Source organism: Heteronotia binoei, chromosome 15 (genome assembly GCF_032191835.1).
Source record: "Heteronotia binoei isolate CCM8104 ecotype False Entrance Well chromosome 15, APGP_CSIRO_Hbin_v1, whole genome shotgun sequence".
Classification (NCBI taxonomy): domain Eukaryota; kingdom Metazoa; phylum Chordata; class Lepidosauria; order Squamata; family Gekkonidae; genus Heteronotia; species Heteronotia binoei.
In genome coordinates, this window is record NC_083237.1 from 39,361,957 (window position 1) to 39,375,256 (window position 13,300).

At 46.7% G+C, this 13,300-nt stretch overlaps 2 protein-coding genes across 2 annotated transcripts; both read right to left on the minus strand.

The window, feature by feature from the left end:
• Nucleotides 1-1,182: 1,182 nt before the first annotated feature.
• On the minus strand, nucleotides 1,183-5,779 carry LOC132584485 (olfactory receptor 6F1-like). Its single transcript, XM_060256376.1, has 2 exons — nucleotides 5,000-5,779; nucleotides 1,183-1,344 (listed from the first exon to the last, which is right to left on the minus strand). The coding sequence occupies exons 1-2, from the start codon at nucleotides 5,777-5,779 to the stop codon at nucleotides 1,183-1,185; spliced, it is 942 nt and encodes a 313-aa protein (XP_060112359.1).
• A 6,206-nt stretch (nucleotides 5,780-11,985) lies between these two features.
• Nucleotides 11,986-12,963, minus strand: LOC132583487 (olfactory receptor 10A2-like). The gene has a single exon (XM_060255118.1). The coding sequence runs from the start codon at nucleotides 12,961-12,963 to the stop codon at nucleotides 11,986-11,988; it is 978 nt and encodes a 325-aa protein (XP_060111101.1).
• Nucleotides 12,964-13,300: the final 337 nt, after the last annotated feature.

The window sequence follows — 13,300 nt, forward strand, 5'->3', positions numbered from 1 at the left end:
AGCAGGGATTAAAGGGTGTATATCACTAGTTTAAATAATTATTTGTAGGCAGGACATAAAGGATTGATGGGGTTGACTAGATGCCATCAGTTTGGGGCTTGCATGCAGTGTTCTGCAAGGCTCTGTTTTATGCTCCACCCCACTATGCAATTCAATTTATGTAAAACCGTTCAGTGATATTGTTCATGGTTTTGCTTTAGGATGGCATGAATATAGAAATGCCATCTAGTTCTATGCCTGTTTTTCTAAATCACCCAGTGACAGTGCAAAGATCCAGGACGAGTGCCTTGCTGCTTTGGTTAAATGACTAAGAGAGAAAAAGTTGAATCTGAATCCTGAGAAGACCAAGGTATTGTTAGTGTAAAGTCTGAGATCTTGAAGGACATTGTTCTTCCCACTTTTGATGGAGTCTAGCTGACGTATCCTACTGTCCCTATTAGACAGTACCTAGGTGTTAGTTTTGATCCAGTATTATTGCTGGAGGAATGTGTTAAGGCAGCTACAAAAAAAAAAGGAATTGTTCTAGCTTTGTTTAACAAAGAGTAGTCGTACTCTTTGTTAAAGAGTCCTCGCAGCTACACAGAATGTTTGTTTTAAAGTAAAGGAGAGCCCATTTGGGCTTGAAATGACATGGGGAAGAGGAAGGGCTCCTGCCACCTCCACAGCATTCCCCCCGCAAAAAAAAATGTGTACACTGTGAGAAACAAAGTCTCTATCAAACTTTTACCAGATGAAATCATGTGGTCATATTTAACCAATACAATAATCATTTGAAAATGGGTTAATATATATTATTTAGGGTTGGCAGCTTCTAGATGAGGCCTGGAGAGCCCCCAGAATTACAACTGATCTTCAACCCACAGAGATCAGTTCCCTGAAAGGGGGGTAGGGAGGAATCAAAATCTAAAATCTGAAATAAAGATAGATCACATGTTCAAAAGTGGTGTCAAATAAATAGGAAGTGTAAAGGCAACTGAAAATCCACCATTCATTATTGACATTTAAAACCAGATTTTTGCCTTGTACATCTCATCCCAACAGGAGGCTGAAGTTTGCTGACACTTTAAGTAAAGTATGTGAAATAACCATGTACAATATCTTCTCCACAATCCTTCATACCTTATGCTGATTATGGCTACATGATTGTTCTGCTCTTTCTGATCACACAATACATTTTTTGCTTCATTTCCAGCGCAAGGAACTTCTGGAAGCCTCCCTTACTTCTTTGTTTCTTAATGCATAAATGAAAGGATTCAGCACAGGAGTCACAATGATATTCAGTATGTTCACTGTTTTGGTGGTTTCCAAAGATCTACTTTTAGAAGGCTTGACAAACAGAAAGATCTAGGGTGGCCAGACCGTCCCGGTCTCCCGGGACTTTCCCGGTTCTGGCCACCAATTCCCGGCTCCCGGGCTGCCTATACCGGGACCATTACAAAGTCCCGGTATAGCCAGTGGGGAGCCGGCGGGCCGCGCGCGGGCCGGGAAGGCGGGGAGTGAGGCAGCCAGCGTCCCTGCGCGTGCGCACAGCGGTGTGCGCACGCGCAGGGATGCTGGCTGCCTCACTCCCCGCCTTCCCCGCCCGCGCGCGGGGTCCGGAGAGGCCGGCGCTGGTCCCTGGAGGCCTCCAGAGGCCAGCGCCGGCAGCGTGGAGAGGCCGGCGCTGGTCCCTGGAGGCCTCCAGAGGCCAGCGCCGGCAGCGGAGAGGCCGGCACTGATCCCTGGAGGCCTCCAGAGGCCAGCACCGGCAGCGGAGAGGCCGGCGCTGGTCCCTGGAGGCCTCCAGAGGCCAGCGCCGGCAGAGTGGAGAGGCCGGCGCTGGTCCCTGGAGGCCTCCAGAGGCCAGCGCCGGCAGCGGAGAGGCCTCCGCTGGTCCCTGGAGGCCTCCAGAGGCCAGCGCCGGCAGCTTGGAGAGGCCTCCGCTGGTCCCTTGAGGCCTCCAGAGGCCAGCGGAGGCTTCGTGGAGAGGCCTCCGCTGGTCCCTTGAGGCCTCCAGAGGCCAGCGGAGGCATCGTGGAGAGGCCTCCGCTGGTCCCTGGAGGCCTCCAGAGGCCAGCGGAGGCTTCGTGGAGAGGCCTCCGCTGGTCCCTGGAGGCCTCCAGAGGCCAGCGGAGGCATCGTGGAGAGGCCTCCGCTGGTCCCTGGAGGCCTCCAGAGGCCAGCGGAGGCATCGTGGAGAGGCCTCCGCTGGTCCCTGGAGGCCTCCAGAGGCCAGCGGAGGCTTCGTGCGGAGGCCTCCGCTGGTCCCTGGAGGCCTCCAGAGGCCAGCGGAGGCTTCGTGGAGAGGCCTCCGCTGGTCCCTGGAGGCCTCCAGAGGCCAGCGGTGGCATCGTGAAGAGGCCTGCGCTGGTCCCTGGAGGCCTCCAGAGGCCAGCGGTGGCATCGTGAAGAGGCCTGCGCTGGTCCCTGGAGGCCTCCAGAGGCCAGCGGAGGCATCGTGGAGAGGCCTGCGCTGGTCCCTGGAGGCCTCCAGAGGCCAGCGGAGGCTTCGTGGAGAGGCCTGCGCTGGTCCCTGGAGGCCTCCAGAGGCCAGCGGAGGCTTCGTGGAGAGGCCTGCGCTGGTCCCTGGAGGCCTCCAGAGGCCAGCGGAGGCATCGTGGAGAGGCATGCGCTGGTCCCTGGAGGCCTCCAGAGGCCAGCGGAAGCTTCATGGAGAGGCCTCCGCTGGTCCCTGGAGGCCTCCAGAGGCCAGCGGAGGCATCGTGGAGAGGCCTGCGCTGGTCCCTGGAGGCCTCCAGAGACCAGCGCCGGCCTCTCCGGCCTCCGCAGCCGCCGCCAGCCCCGCCAGCAGCCCGGAGGAGAGGCCGCCACCGCCCTGGATCCAGGTAAGCCAAAAGCGGGGGGGGGGGGCGGCTGGCGGGGGGGGGGGCGGCTGGCCTTCCTTCTTTCCTTCCCTCCCTCCCTCCTTCCTCCCTCCCTCCCTCCTTTCTTCCTTCCTTCCCTCCCTCTCTCCCTCCTCCCTTCCTTCCTTCCCTCCTTCCCTCCCTCCTCCCTTCCTTCCCTCCCTCCCTCCCTCCTCCCTTCCTTCCTTTCTTCCTTCCTTCCTTCCTTCCTTCCCTCCCTTCCTTCCTTCCTTCCTTCCTTCCTTCCTTCCTTCCTTCCTTCCTTCCTTCCTTCCCTCCCTCCTCCCTTCCTTCCTTCCCTCCCTCCCTTCCCTTCCCTCCCTCCCTCCTCCCTTCCCTCCCTCCCTCCTCCCTTCCTTCCTTCCTTCCCTCCCTTCCTTCCCTCCCTCCCTCCTCCCTTCCTGACTGAATGGGCCACTGGCCTGATCCAACAGGGCTTCTCTTATGTTCTTATGTGACACAGTGTGTTGGACTGGATGGGCCACTGGCCTGATCCAACAGGGCTTCTCTTATGTTCTTATGTGACACAGTGTGTTGGACTGGATGGGCCACTGGCCTGATCCAACAGGGCTTCTCTTATGTTCTTATGTGACGCAGAGTGTTGGACTGGATGGGCCACTGGCCTGATCCAACAGGGCTTCTCTTATGTTCTTATGTGACAATACTGACTTTGGTGGACCCAAGCACTGATTCAGTGTAAGGGAGCTTTGTGTTTGTGACTGGAGTGGACAATACTGACTTTGGTGGACCCAAGCACTGATTCAGTGTAAGGGAGCTTTGTGTTTGTGACTGGAGTAGACAATACTGACTTTGGTGGACCCAAGCACTGATTCAGTGTAAGGGAGCTTTGTGTTTGTGACTGGAGTAGACAATACTGACTTTGGTGGACCCAAGCACTGATTCAGTGTAAGGGAGCTTTGTGTTTGTGTCTTCTGGTGCAATTTTGTTCTCAGATCCTGTATTTACTTCATCAGTATATGGGATAAGGCACTTTCTCAACTGTGCTGCATAATGCAGCCTATTTATTTTGTCCTGTTTGCTCTGTTGGCTCTATCTGCGCCACCTTCATCACTTTCGGGGTGTGGATCCCCCAGTGGGGTGGTCTCGCGACTCCCTCCGCCGGCTGTTTCTGATAGCCCTGCGCCCCCTCTTTCATTTGATATGTGTCCCGTGCGGATGCCACCCTCCCGCCGGGAGATGCCGCAAAATGAGCCCCCTTGAGGCTTATGGCGGCAGGGCTCGGGGGAAGCGAGCTAGACTGCTGTTCTTTTGAGGGGTCATAGAGTGTTTCGAGCCCGTCCCTGTGGCATCGGTCCCATCATTGTGGGGCCCAGGGGGCCGGCGCAGCGGCACGCTGAAGCAGCCTGTCGGTCACTTCCGGGTTCCTGTCCTGCATCTCGACCTGTGACAGGCTGCTTCGGCGTGCTGCTGCGCCGGCCCCCTGGGTCCCACAATGATGGGACCGATGCCACAGGGACGGGCTCGAAACACTCTATAACCCCTCAAAAGAACAGCAGTCTAGCTCGCTTCCCCCGAGCCCTGCCGCCATAAGCCTCAAGGGGGCTCATTTTGCGGCATCTCCTGGCGGGAGGGTGGCACCCGCACGGGACACATATCAAATGAAAGAGGGGGCGCAGGGCTATCAGAAACAGCCGGAGGAGGGAGTCGCGAGACCACCCCACTGGGGGATCCACACACCGAAAGTGATGAAGGTGGCGCAGATAGAGCCAACAGAGCAAACAGGACAAAATAAATAGGCTGCATTATGCAGCACAGTTGAGAAAGTGCCTTATCCCATATACTGATGAAGTATATACAGGATTTGAGAACAAAATTGTTTCCGGCGGTGATATTTGGGGGATTTTTGGGGACGTCACAGGAAGTGCTGTGAAGTCACTTCCTGTTTCCGGCAGTGGCATTTGGGGGAAATGATGTCATTTGGGGGAAGTGATGTCACAGGAAGTGATGTCACTTCCCATTTCCGGCAGGTGACGCGGGGAAATGATGTCACAGGAAGTGGTGTCACTTCCTGTTTCCGGCGGTGGTATGACGTCACTTCCTGTTTCCGGCGGCACGCGCGCTTCGCGCGCACGCGCCCCTACCTTCCACCCCCCCCCCCAAGGTGTCCCTGGCTGGCCTTCAGACATTATGGTCACCCTAGTAGAGCCATACCAGATAACCACAAAAGCAAAATGAGAAGAGCATGTAGAAAAGGCCTTTTGCAGGCTTTTTGAGGAAGGGATGCGCAATATAGTAGAGATGATGCTTATGTAAGAGAGGAGGGTTATTGAAAAGGAGCTGAAGATGACAATGACAGCTATGACAAAAATTGATACCTCAACGGCATGTGTCTCAGTGCAAGAGAGAACTATCCAGGAATCAACACTGCACAAGAAGTGATTAATCACATTGGGACCACAGAAGGATAATCTTGCAATCAGATATGCTGGCACAGAAAGAATGAGGAATCCACACAACCAAGAGCTGGCAGCCAGTTTGCCAGACAAGCTGATGTCCATGATGGTATTGTAGCACAGTGGGTGACATATGGCCAGGTATTGGTCATAAGCCATGAGAGCAAGGAGGAAGTATTCAATGCAACCAAAGGAATAAGAAAAGTACATCTGTAAAAGGCAGCCAGTGAAGGAGATACTTTGACTTCTCCCTAGTAAGATAGGAAGGGTCTTAGGGATAGTGGTTGTTGTGTACCAGATCTCCAGAAAAGAGAGATTGCAAAGCAGGTAGTAGATGACTGTGTGAAGGCGCCCATTTGTCAACACTAAAATGATGATGGCCAGATTTCCAGAAATAGCCAGGATGTACATGAGAAGAAAGAGAGTGAAGATGGATGTCTTTAAATACAGAGACCCAGGGAAAGTGAGAAGAATGAATTCTTGCACTCGAGTTTCATTTTGCCCCACTTGGTTTTCTCCCATCTTTCCAGTTTAACCTAGTGAAACAAAATGTAAGAAGCTTCATCAGAAACTAGTATTAGTGTTGTCCTTCCAATAGAGAAAGCACAGCAGGACAGAAGCAACCTTTTTCTATATCCTTTTCCCTATTTGAAAAGAAACAAAATTTACATTTACCCCTTGGGCTATATTGTTAGCATTATCATGATTATTCAGCACTTCCATTTACCACACACTAACTATTCAAAACGAAACATAACCTAAAGTTTTGATTGAAGGAAGAGTTAATGAAAGCCTAAGATTCAAGCTATCACATAACATATCAATCAGCTAAAGTTGTACATCTTCTAAAAGAATGAAGTCACTAACCAATTATTTGATCATTAATCCTTTCTAAAAATAGTAAAGAGTCCAGTAAGCTTACATGGCTAACTCCTCTGGATTCATTATTTCTGTGAATCATAAAACAGTATCACTTTGAAGTCACACTTTTCCATCCATCCATTCACTACCCTCCTATGAAACTTCACTCTCTCACCTTTCAAGACTTTATCTTGATTGGATCTCTTATTAGTTCTATTCAGTCATTCTAATAGCAAGAAATCTCCCCTGTTCTGTGCAGTTCTTTCGAATGAGAAGAATGATGGTCACTAATGTTCATCTTTATCGTCATAACCAAGAACTACCTTGAGGCTTCCTCTCCAAAGGTTTCTTCAGATTTTGAAATCTTCTCAGACAATTACGAAAGTTTCTGAATGTTTACTGTACACATTCTCCCTATGGATTTTTACTGCTAGATTACTTCAGGGCTCTCAAATCAGATGTCCTACAGGGTACAAAAAGTTCATCAGGCAGCACTGAAAAAGAAATTAGTATCTACTGTAATTCAAACCTCAGTAAATAAAAGTATATTTCATAACCACTAGGGTATTTTTTACTGTTGAGAAGTTCTTGACATTAAATTCACTGAGAATTCTGTTTAATTTATCAAAGCTATATTTAAGCCCTAAATAATCAGTGGGATCCATTGAGGTTCTGCTGCCATTGCCCATCCCCAATTCCACAAAAGGAAGCACTGAGGGTGGGATGAGCCTATTTAAGCTCAGAGCTGGAGATTTAACCAATCAGGGGACGGCTGGATGGCCACGTAAAGCAGAAGCCGCCATTCCCTGATCAGTCTCTGCCAGCGCGAGCTCCCCACCCTACCGCCCTCTTGTTAAGACCATGTGAGATTAACTAGTCACCTGTGCTGGGGCTTAGCAGGAATTTTTGGGCCTCACTCAGACTGGCCAGAGAAGAGGCCTTTTTCATCTGCTATAAATGGTCAGAGGGGGTGAGGCATAAATAGGCCTGGTGTCACTGGTTAAGCCATAACTGTGAAGGTGGGGAAAGGACGGGTTAAAAGGATTTTGAACTGGCAAGCACCCTGAAATAACAACAATGGTGGAGTCTTCAATTGGGCTACCTAAAGGCTTGGCAGTCCGGGTGGCTTGTTTGGGGGCCTCTTCAGGGTTGGGGGAGCATATGACCAGCCTTAAGGCTTCACAGTCGTGGGCCAGGGATATGCACTTTCATCCCCTCTACATGCTGACGTGTGGGCCATGACAGGTAGGGTCTGGAAACTTCCTCATTCTTTCCATTAAGGAGATCGGGCTCATGCATGTTAGACTGGCTCATCAGACAGACAAGTTGGCTGGCTGGCTTGCCTTCTCTCCTTTGGAGTGGTAGGGCTGTGGATGAGCCTGGGAAGTATAGTCCTTTCCAGACCATTCTCCTTTCCCACTCCACTTGTGAGGCTGTGATGTCATTGCCAATGCAGCTAGACTGCCTGCTGTCCCCAACACAGCACCTAACTGCAGGTGTCACTACTAGGCAACACAGAAGAAGGCAGCTTGATGGCAGCATCTTCCCTGAAGTGTGGGAAATGGTCAAGTGCTGGTCAATCACCTAGGGCACCCAAAATTAGGGTGCTTGGAACCTCCAATCACCAGCGGATTATAATTGTATACAGTCCACCCTCCAAATGGCCCATTTTCTTCAGAGGAATTGATCTCTCTAGTCTGGAGATGAGGTGTAATTCCAAGATCCCAGCCCTTCTGGAGCCTGCCATCCCTACAAAAAACCCTCAGACTGGATCTGGAAAGAAAATAGCAGCAAATGTACTAAAGACAGGGTTTTTGAATGCCGTTTTGGCTGGCTTGGTGTCAGGGTCTGTGGCCTAATATGCAGATGAGTTCCTGTTGGGCTTTTTTCTGTGCAAAACAATGGTGATGCCAGGGGTGTGGCCTAATATGCAAATGAAAGGTGGACTATAAATGTGTGTGTGTGTGTGTGTGTGTGTGTATATATATATATATATATATATATATATATATATATATATATATATATATATGAAAATGAAAATGAAACTGTGACTGATTCCTCATCAGCTGTTGCTTCACCTCCAAGCTTCTGCTTTAGCCAGCTCAAGGGATTAATTCTCCACCAGTTGCTACACGAGGACCTTTTGATCCATGGCTACCTCCCATTCTCCTCAGGTTGACCAGATCTCCAAAAAACGAGATCCAGTCACTGAGAGAGGAATGCAAGGTAGCTGCAGATCAAAAAGCACCAGTGCAGTAACTGGTGGGGAATCAATCACTTGAGCTGGCTCAAGCAGAAGCCTAGGGGTGGAGTAAATGCCAATAAGGATCAGTCTGTATCTCTCCTATTCTCCTTTGCACCAAGGCTTTCTGGGTTAGCCTCTTAAAGAGGTAGTACATAACATTCTTGTCATAGTTGTTCCTTTTGGGGAGGCAGGGAAAGTCAGGAGCAAGGGTAACCACAAATGCTAGCTAGTTACCTTACCTGAACTAGCCAAATCATCCACTTTAAAAAGGGATTGATCTTTTAATCAGATTATTTTCCTAACAGAAAAATAGAGCCCCTAAAGCAATACATTTGTGTGTGTGTGTGTGCGCGCGCGTGTATGCATATGTGTTTAAAGGAATGGGTATGGATTAAAGAAAAAATAAAGCTGTCTAGAAATCATTTTACAGGTTCTCTCCACTCTTAGTTCATCCCTCCTCTTTTGAACTAAAAGTTCATGAATCTTCTCACAGCAACAACTGGTGGTGGTGGGGAGCCAACAACAATAATTGAAGTTATGCTAACCATTACAAAAAAAAGTCTTCATGTGCTGGAAGAGGAGGAGGAGGAAAAGGTGATGAAGAAGAAGAGGAAAAGGACTGTAGATTTATACTGCATCCTTCTCTCTGAATCAGTCTCAGAACAGTTTACAATCTCCTTTATTCTCTTCCCCCACAACAGACACCCTGTGAGGTCAGTGAGGCTGAGAGAGTTCTCACAAAAGCTGCATTTTCAAGGACAACTCTGCGAGAGTTATGGGTGATCCAAGGCCATTCCAGCAGCTGCAAGTGGAGGAGGGGAAATCAAACCCAGTTCTCCCAGATAACTGTCTGCACACTTAAACACTACACTAAACTGGTGGAAGACAAGCATTGCAGGAGGGAGACTAATTTCCTTGAGGAAGGAGTTTCAGTATTTGAGCACCACAACTGAAAAGGCCCTTTCTTGGATTGCCACCGATCTAGCCTCAGGTGATGGGACACTCAAAGCAAGGCCTCTGAAGATGAATGGAATGGACAGGTAGATTTATATAGGAGAAACTGGCCCTTAAGATATGCTGGCCCCAGCTGTATAGGGGCCAACATACTTTAAATGTCAATACTGTAACCTTAATATGAGCCTGGTAAAAAATTAGAACCCAGAGTAGATGGAAGAAATATGGTCCCTAAGTTCCTCACATCCCTATTCTCTCTATGATAGCTGGTAAGCATCCATAGCCAGGAATCCCCAATTGTTTTGAGCCTGAGGGCATCTTTGGAATTTTCAGAGTGAGTGATGAGCACTATCTCAAGATTGCTGATGTAGGAGGCATCCATGGTCCACGTGTCCCCAAAGGGAAGAGAGGTTCAGTGATCCACACCACTGACTTTGCAAGTTTGTACCGGTTCTATATCAAACACCCCTTTGTCTGTGTCCTCTTACCTCCCCTCCCTATGAGGTCCCATGAATTTGTGCAGAATGCATCAAAATTAAAAATGACTTGTGGGATTGCTATGCTTAGCTGAGATTAGCTAGCAAATGTTGGTCTTCCCAGGAGCTTTTGTGATCTAAGGAGCTGTATGAGACTGTATGTATGTCTTTTGAGATAATAATGCACAGTCTCACTTTCAATCTTGCTCAGATTGGAGGGTGAGAAAGTTGAAAAGCTGGTTGAGAAAAACAGAAGTTTTCAATAGAGGTGGGGTGGGAAGATATACTTTTAAGCCTATTGTATGCTTGTGGTTTGGTTCATGCACATATGAATCCCTCCCCCCAAAAAATAAAACCACTCTAGGAATTTGCTTTTACTATTAAGTTTACTAAATCTTTTAATAAAATAGCATGAAAAATTAAAACAAAACAAAATAAAATACAATAGCATGAAGACTGAAGGTGAGGTACATTGTACTAGTTATAAGAAACTGGTTTAATTACCTTAATTTAGGCAGCAGAGAGATCATTTAAGAACAGAACAAAATCCTCATGTATGAAAACAATATTCGTGAAATGGCTGGAATCTGAGTTGACATTATTAAGTGGAATTTTAAATTATGAAAGAAATAAGTGTGATGAGTTGGATTGAAAAGTTGTTTTCCACCAATGGTAGACCCTTTCTCTGGTGCAAGGAAACTTCAGCTGGAGGTTCCCACTGTGAGAAGTACAGAAACATCTTTTTATAACAGACTCCTGTCTGATTGAAGGGCAGACACTTTATCTTCATAAGCGTGATGGACAAAGGAAGGGGGGATGATATTAGAATTCCCATAGCAGTTGGGAAAGCAACAAGCCTGGACAACAGAGCTACCAGCTGATTTGCAGCAGTCCAACAAGCTATCTTTCTCATCCGCAGGCCAATACATGTATTGTCAAGGAAGGTCAAGGACATATGGTCTCTGAAGGATAATTTCTGAAAGGTAATTTCTGCCAACAAAACCAAGCTGGAATATCCTTGTCTACCCAGACCACGTTGTCTCACAGGAAGTCTCCTGAACAACAGCCTATTGGCAAATTTGTGGACTGCCTCCATTTCACTAGGCCATGATATTTTTTGTTTTTCCACAGTATGATCCGCACATCCCATTTCATTATTATGTTACAAGCTTTATGAAAATTCATTGTTATGTTGCAACACAACTATCCCACATGAAACAGCAATGAAATATTTTTTTGCATTATCCATTAGGTCTAATGATCTTTTATTGGTCAGGTTATATGGTATTAAGAGCCCTGTGGCACAGAGTGTTAAAGCTGCAGTACTGCAGTCCTAAGCTCTGATCATGACCTGAGTTCGATCCCCAGTGGAAGCTGGGTTTTCAAGTAGCTGGCTCGAGGTTGACTCAGCCTTCCATCCTTCTGAGGTCGGTAAAATGAGTACACAGCTTGCTGAGGGGAAAGCGTAGATGACTGAGGAAGGCAATGGCAAACCACCCCATAAAAAGTCTGCCATGAAAACATTGTGAAAGCAATGTCACCCCAGAGTCAGAAACAACTGGTGCTTGCACGGGGAACCTTTCCTTTTCCTATATGGTATACTAGGGAAACTACATTTCACTGGAGATCTACTACCTGACTTCTTTCAGAGAAGCAATGTGCTGGAGTGAGGCAGGACTCACCTCCCCTACTTTTGAAAAAAAATAATACAGCTGATGAAGCAGCTAGTATGAAAGCTTGGGAAGATGCTTTCAGAATCACCATCAGTCTCCTCTTGCTGCCAATTTATTTACTGAATTTTGCAGTAAGGATGGTGTGGAGGGGGGGGGGGGGGCTGAGATATTTTTCATTAAAAATAAAAAAAAAATGCATGAATGGCTAAGCCTAATTCTATACTGAGCAAAGTGCAATTTGACCATCCGTCATTTTCTAGGATTCTGGAAATTCTTAGTTTCTCGTCATTATTCACTTAAAGAAGCATCTGAAGCAATTGTACATGTTTCTTCTAAGCCAAACCCACCCATTTGGATAGAAATAACAAAATTTCTTACAGGGCTTCCACATATAGCAAGAGTTCTTTTGTGCTTATACATTCCATCTTCCTATGATCTCATTTTGATTGTTCAGGATTCTCATAACAAATTCAAGTTTTACTATCCCTTTTTACATATTTGGATACATGGCAATATTCAGTATAATTGAAAAGCTTTTGCCCAGTATGAGAAATCTGAAACTTTACCCAAGAATTTTGTTAGGGCTTCTTTAACATCCTTGTTCCTTAAACTGTATACAATAGGATTAAACATAGGGGTCAGAACAGTATACAGTAAGGAAAGGATTTTGTTTAATTCCACTGACTGAGTTCCTACAGAGACAATATATGTAATTGCAAGAGTCCCATAGAAAATGGTTACAATGATTAGATGAGAACTACAAGTGGAAAAGGCTTTTGTCTTTCCAGAGGAAGATGGGATTTTGAGAATAGTTGAGATTATATTTATGTATGATGTGATGGTCAGGAGAAAAGGAAACAATGATACTGCAAAGCATGCTACAAAAATGGCCACCTCTGCTGGGTGGGTGTCAGAACAAGACAGTTTCAACAAGGGTGTCAAGTCACAAAAGAAATGATCAACTTGATTGGGGCCACAAAGGGTTAAGGATGTGGATACAATGAAGTTCAACCCAGCAGCTAATAGAAAACCCCATAACCAGGTCCCAGCAGTTAGCTTAAAGCAGTAGTTCCAATTCATCAACTTGACATAGTGCAAAGGATTACAGATGGCGAGATAGCGATCATAGGACATCAGCAACAGAAGAAAGCATTCGACAGTTCCTAAGGCACAGAAAATGTACAGTTGTATAAAACAACCCACCAAATAAATGGTTTTCTCCTTCCTCAATAAATCCACCAGCATCTTGGGGGTGATGTTTGCAGTGTACCATATTTCCAGGAAAGAGAGGTTGCCAAGAAAGAAGTACATGGGTGTATGAAGCTTCTTATCCATGGACACAACTATTAAAATGAGAAAGTTTCCTACCAATGTTATAATATACACTGCCAAAACCAAGAGAAATATTAAAAGTTTCAATTCCTGGAGATTCCCAAAGCTGAGGAGTATTAATAGGTTTGTTGCTGTTCCATTGTGTTGCCTATAATTTTCCATTAGGTAGACCTAATTTGAGGAGAAAATGTTTGTTTTTTAAAGTCAGTCAAATATTTTACTCGATGCAGATGCATTTCTTAATGTAGATAACCTCAACTTTAGTTTCGGATTGTAAACAGTGTATGACTGAAAAGGAAATGAAAGATAAAACAGAAAGGAGTATGACATCGATGTTACCTTTCTATGTCTTTTATCCAACATCTGTAAATGTATATTCTTCTTCTAAGTATTTTATCCCTACTGCTTTCAGGCTTCTACTCTTACTTGGATTCTGAAATTGCCAAGTGTCCATAGTTCCTTGTCTCGTTCAACTCAATGATATGAATTTCCCATTTTA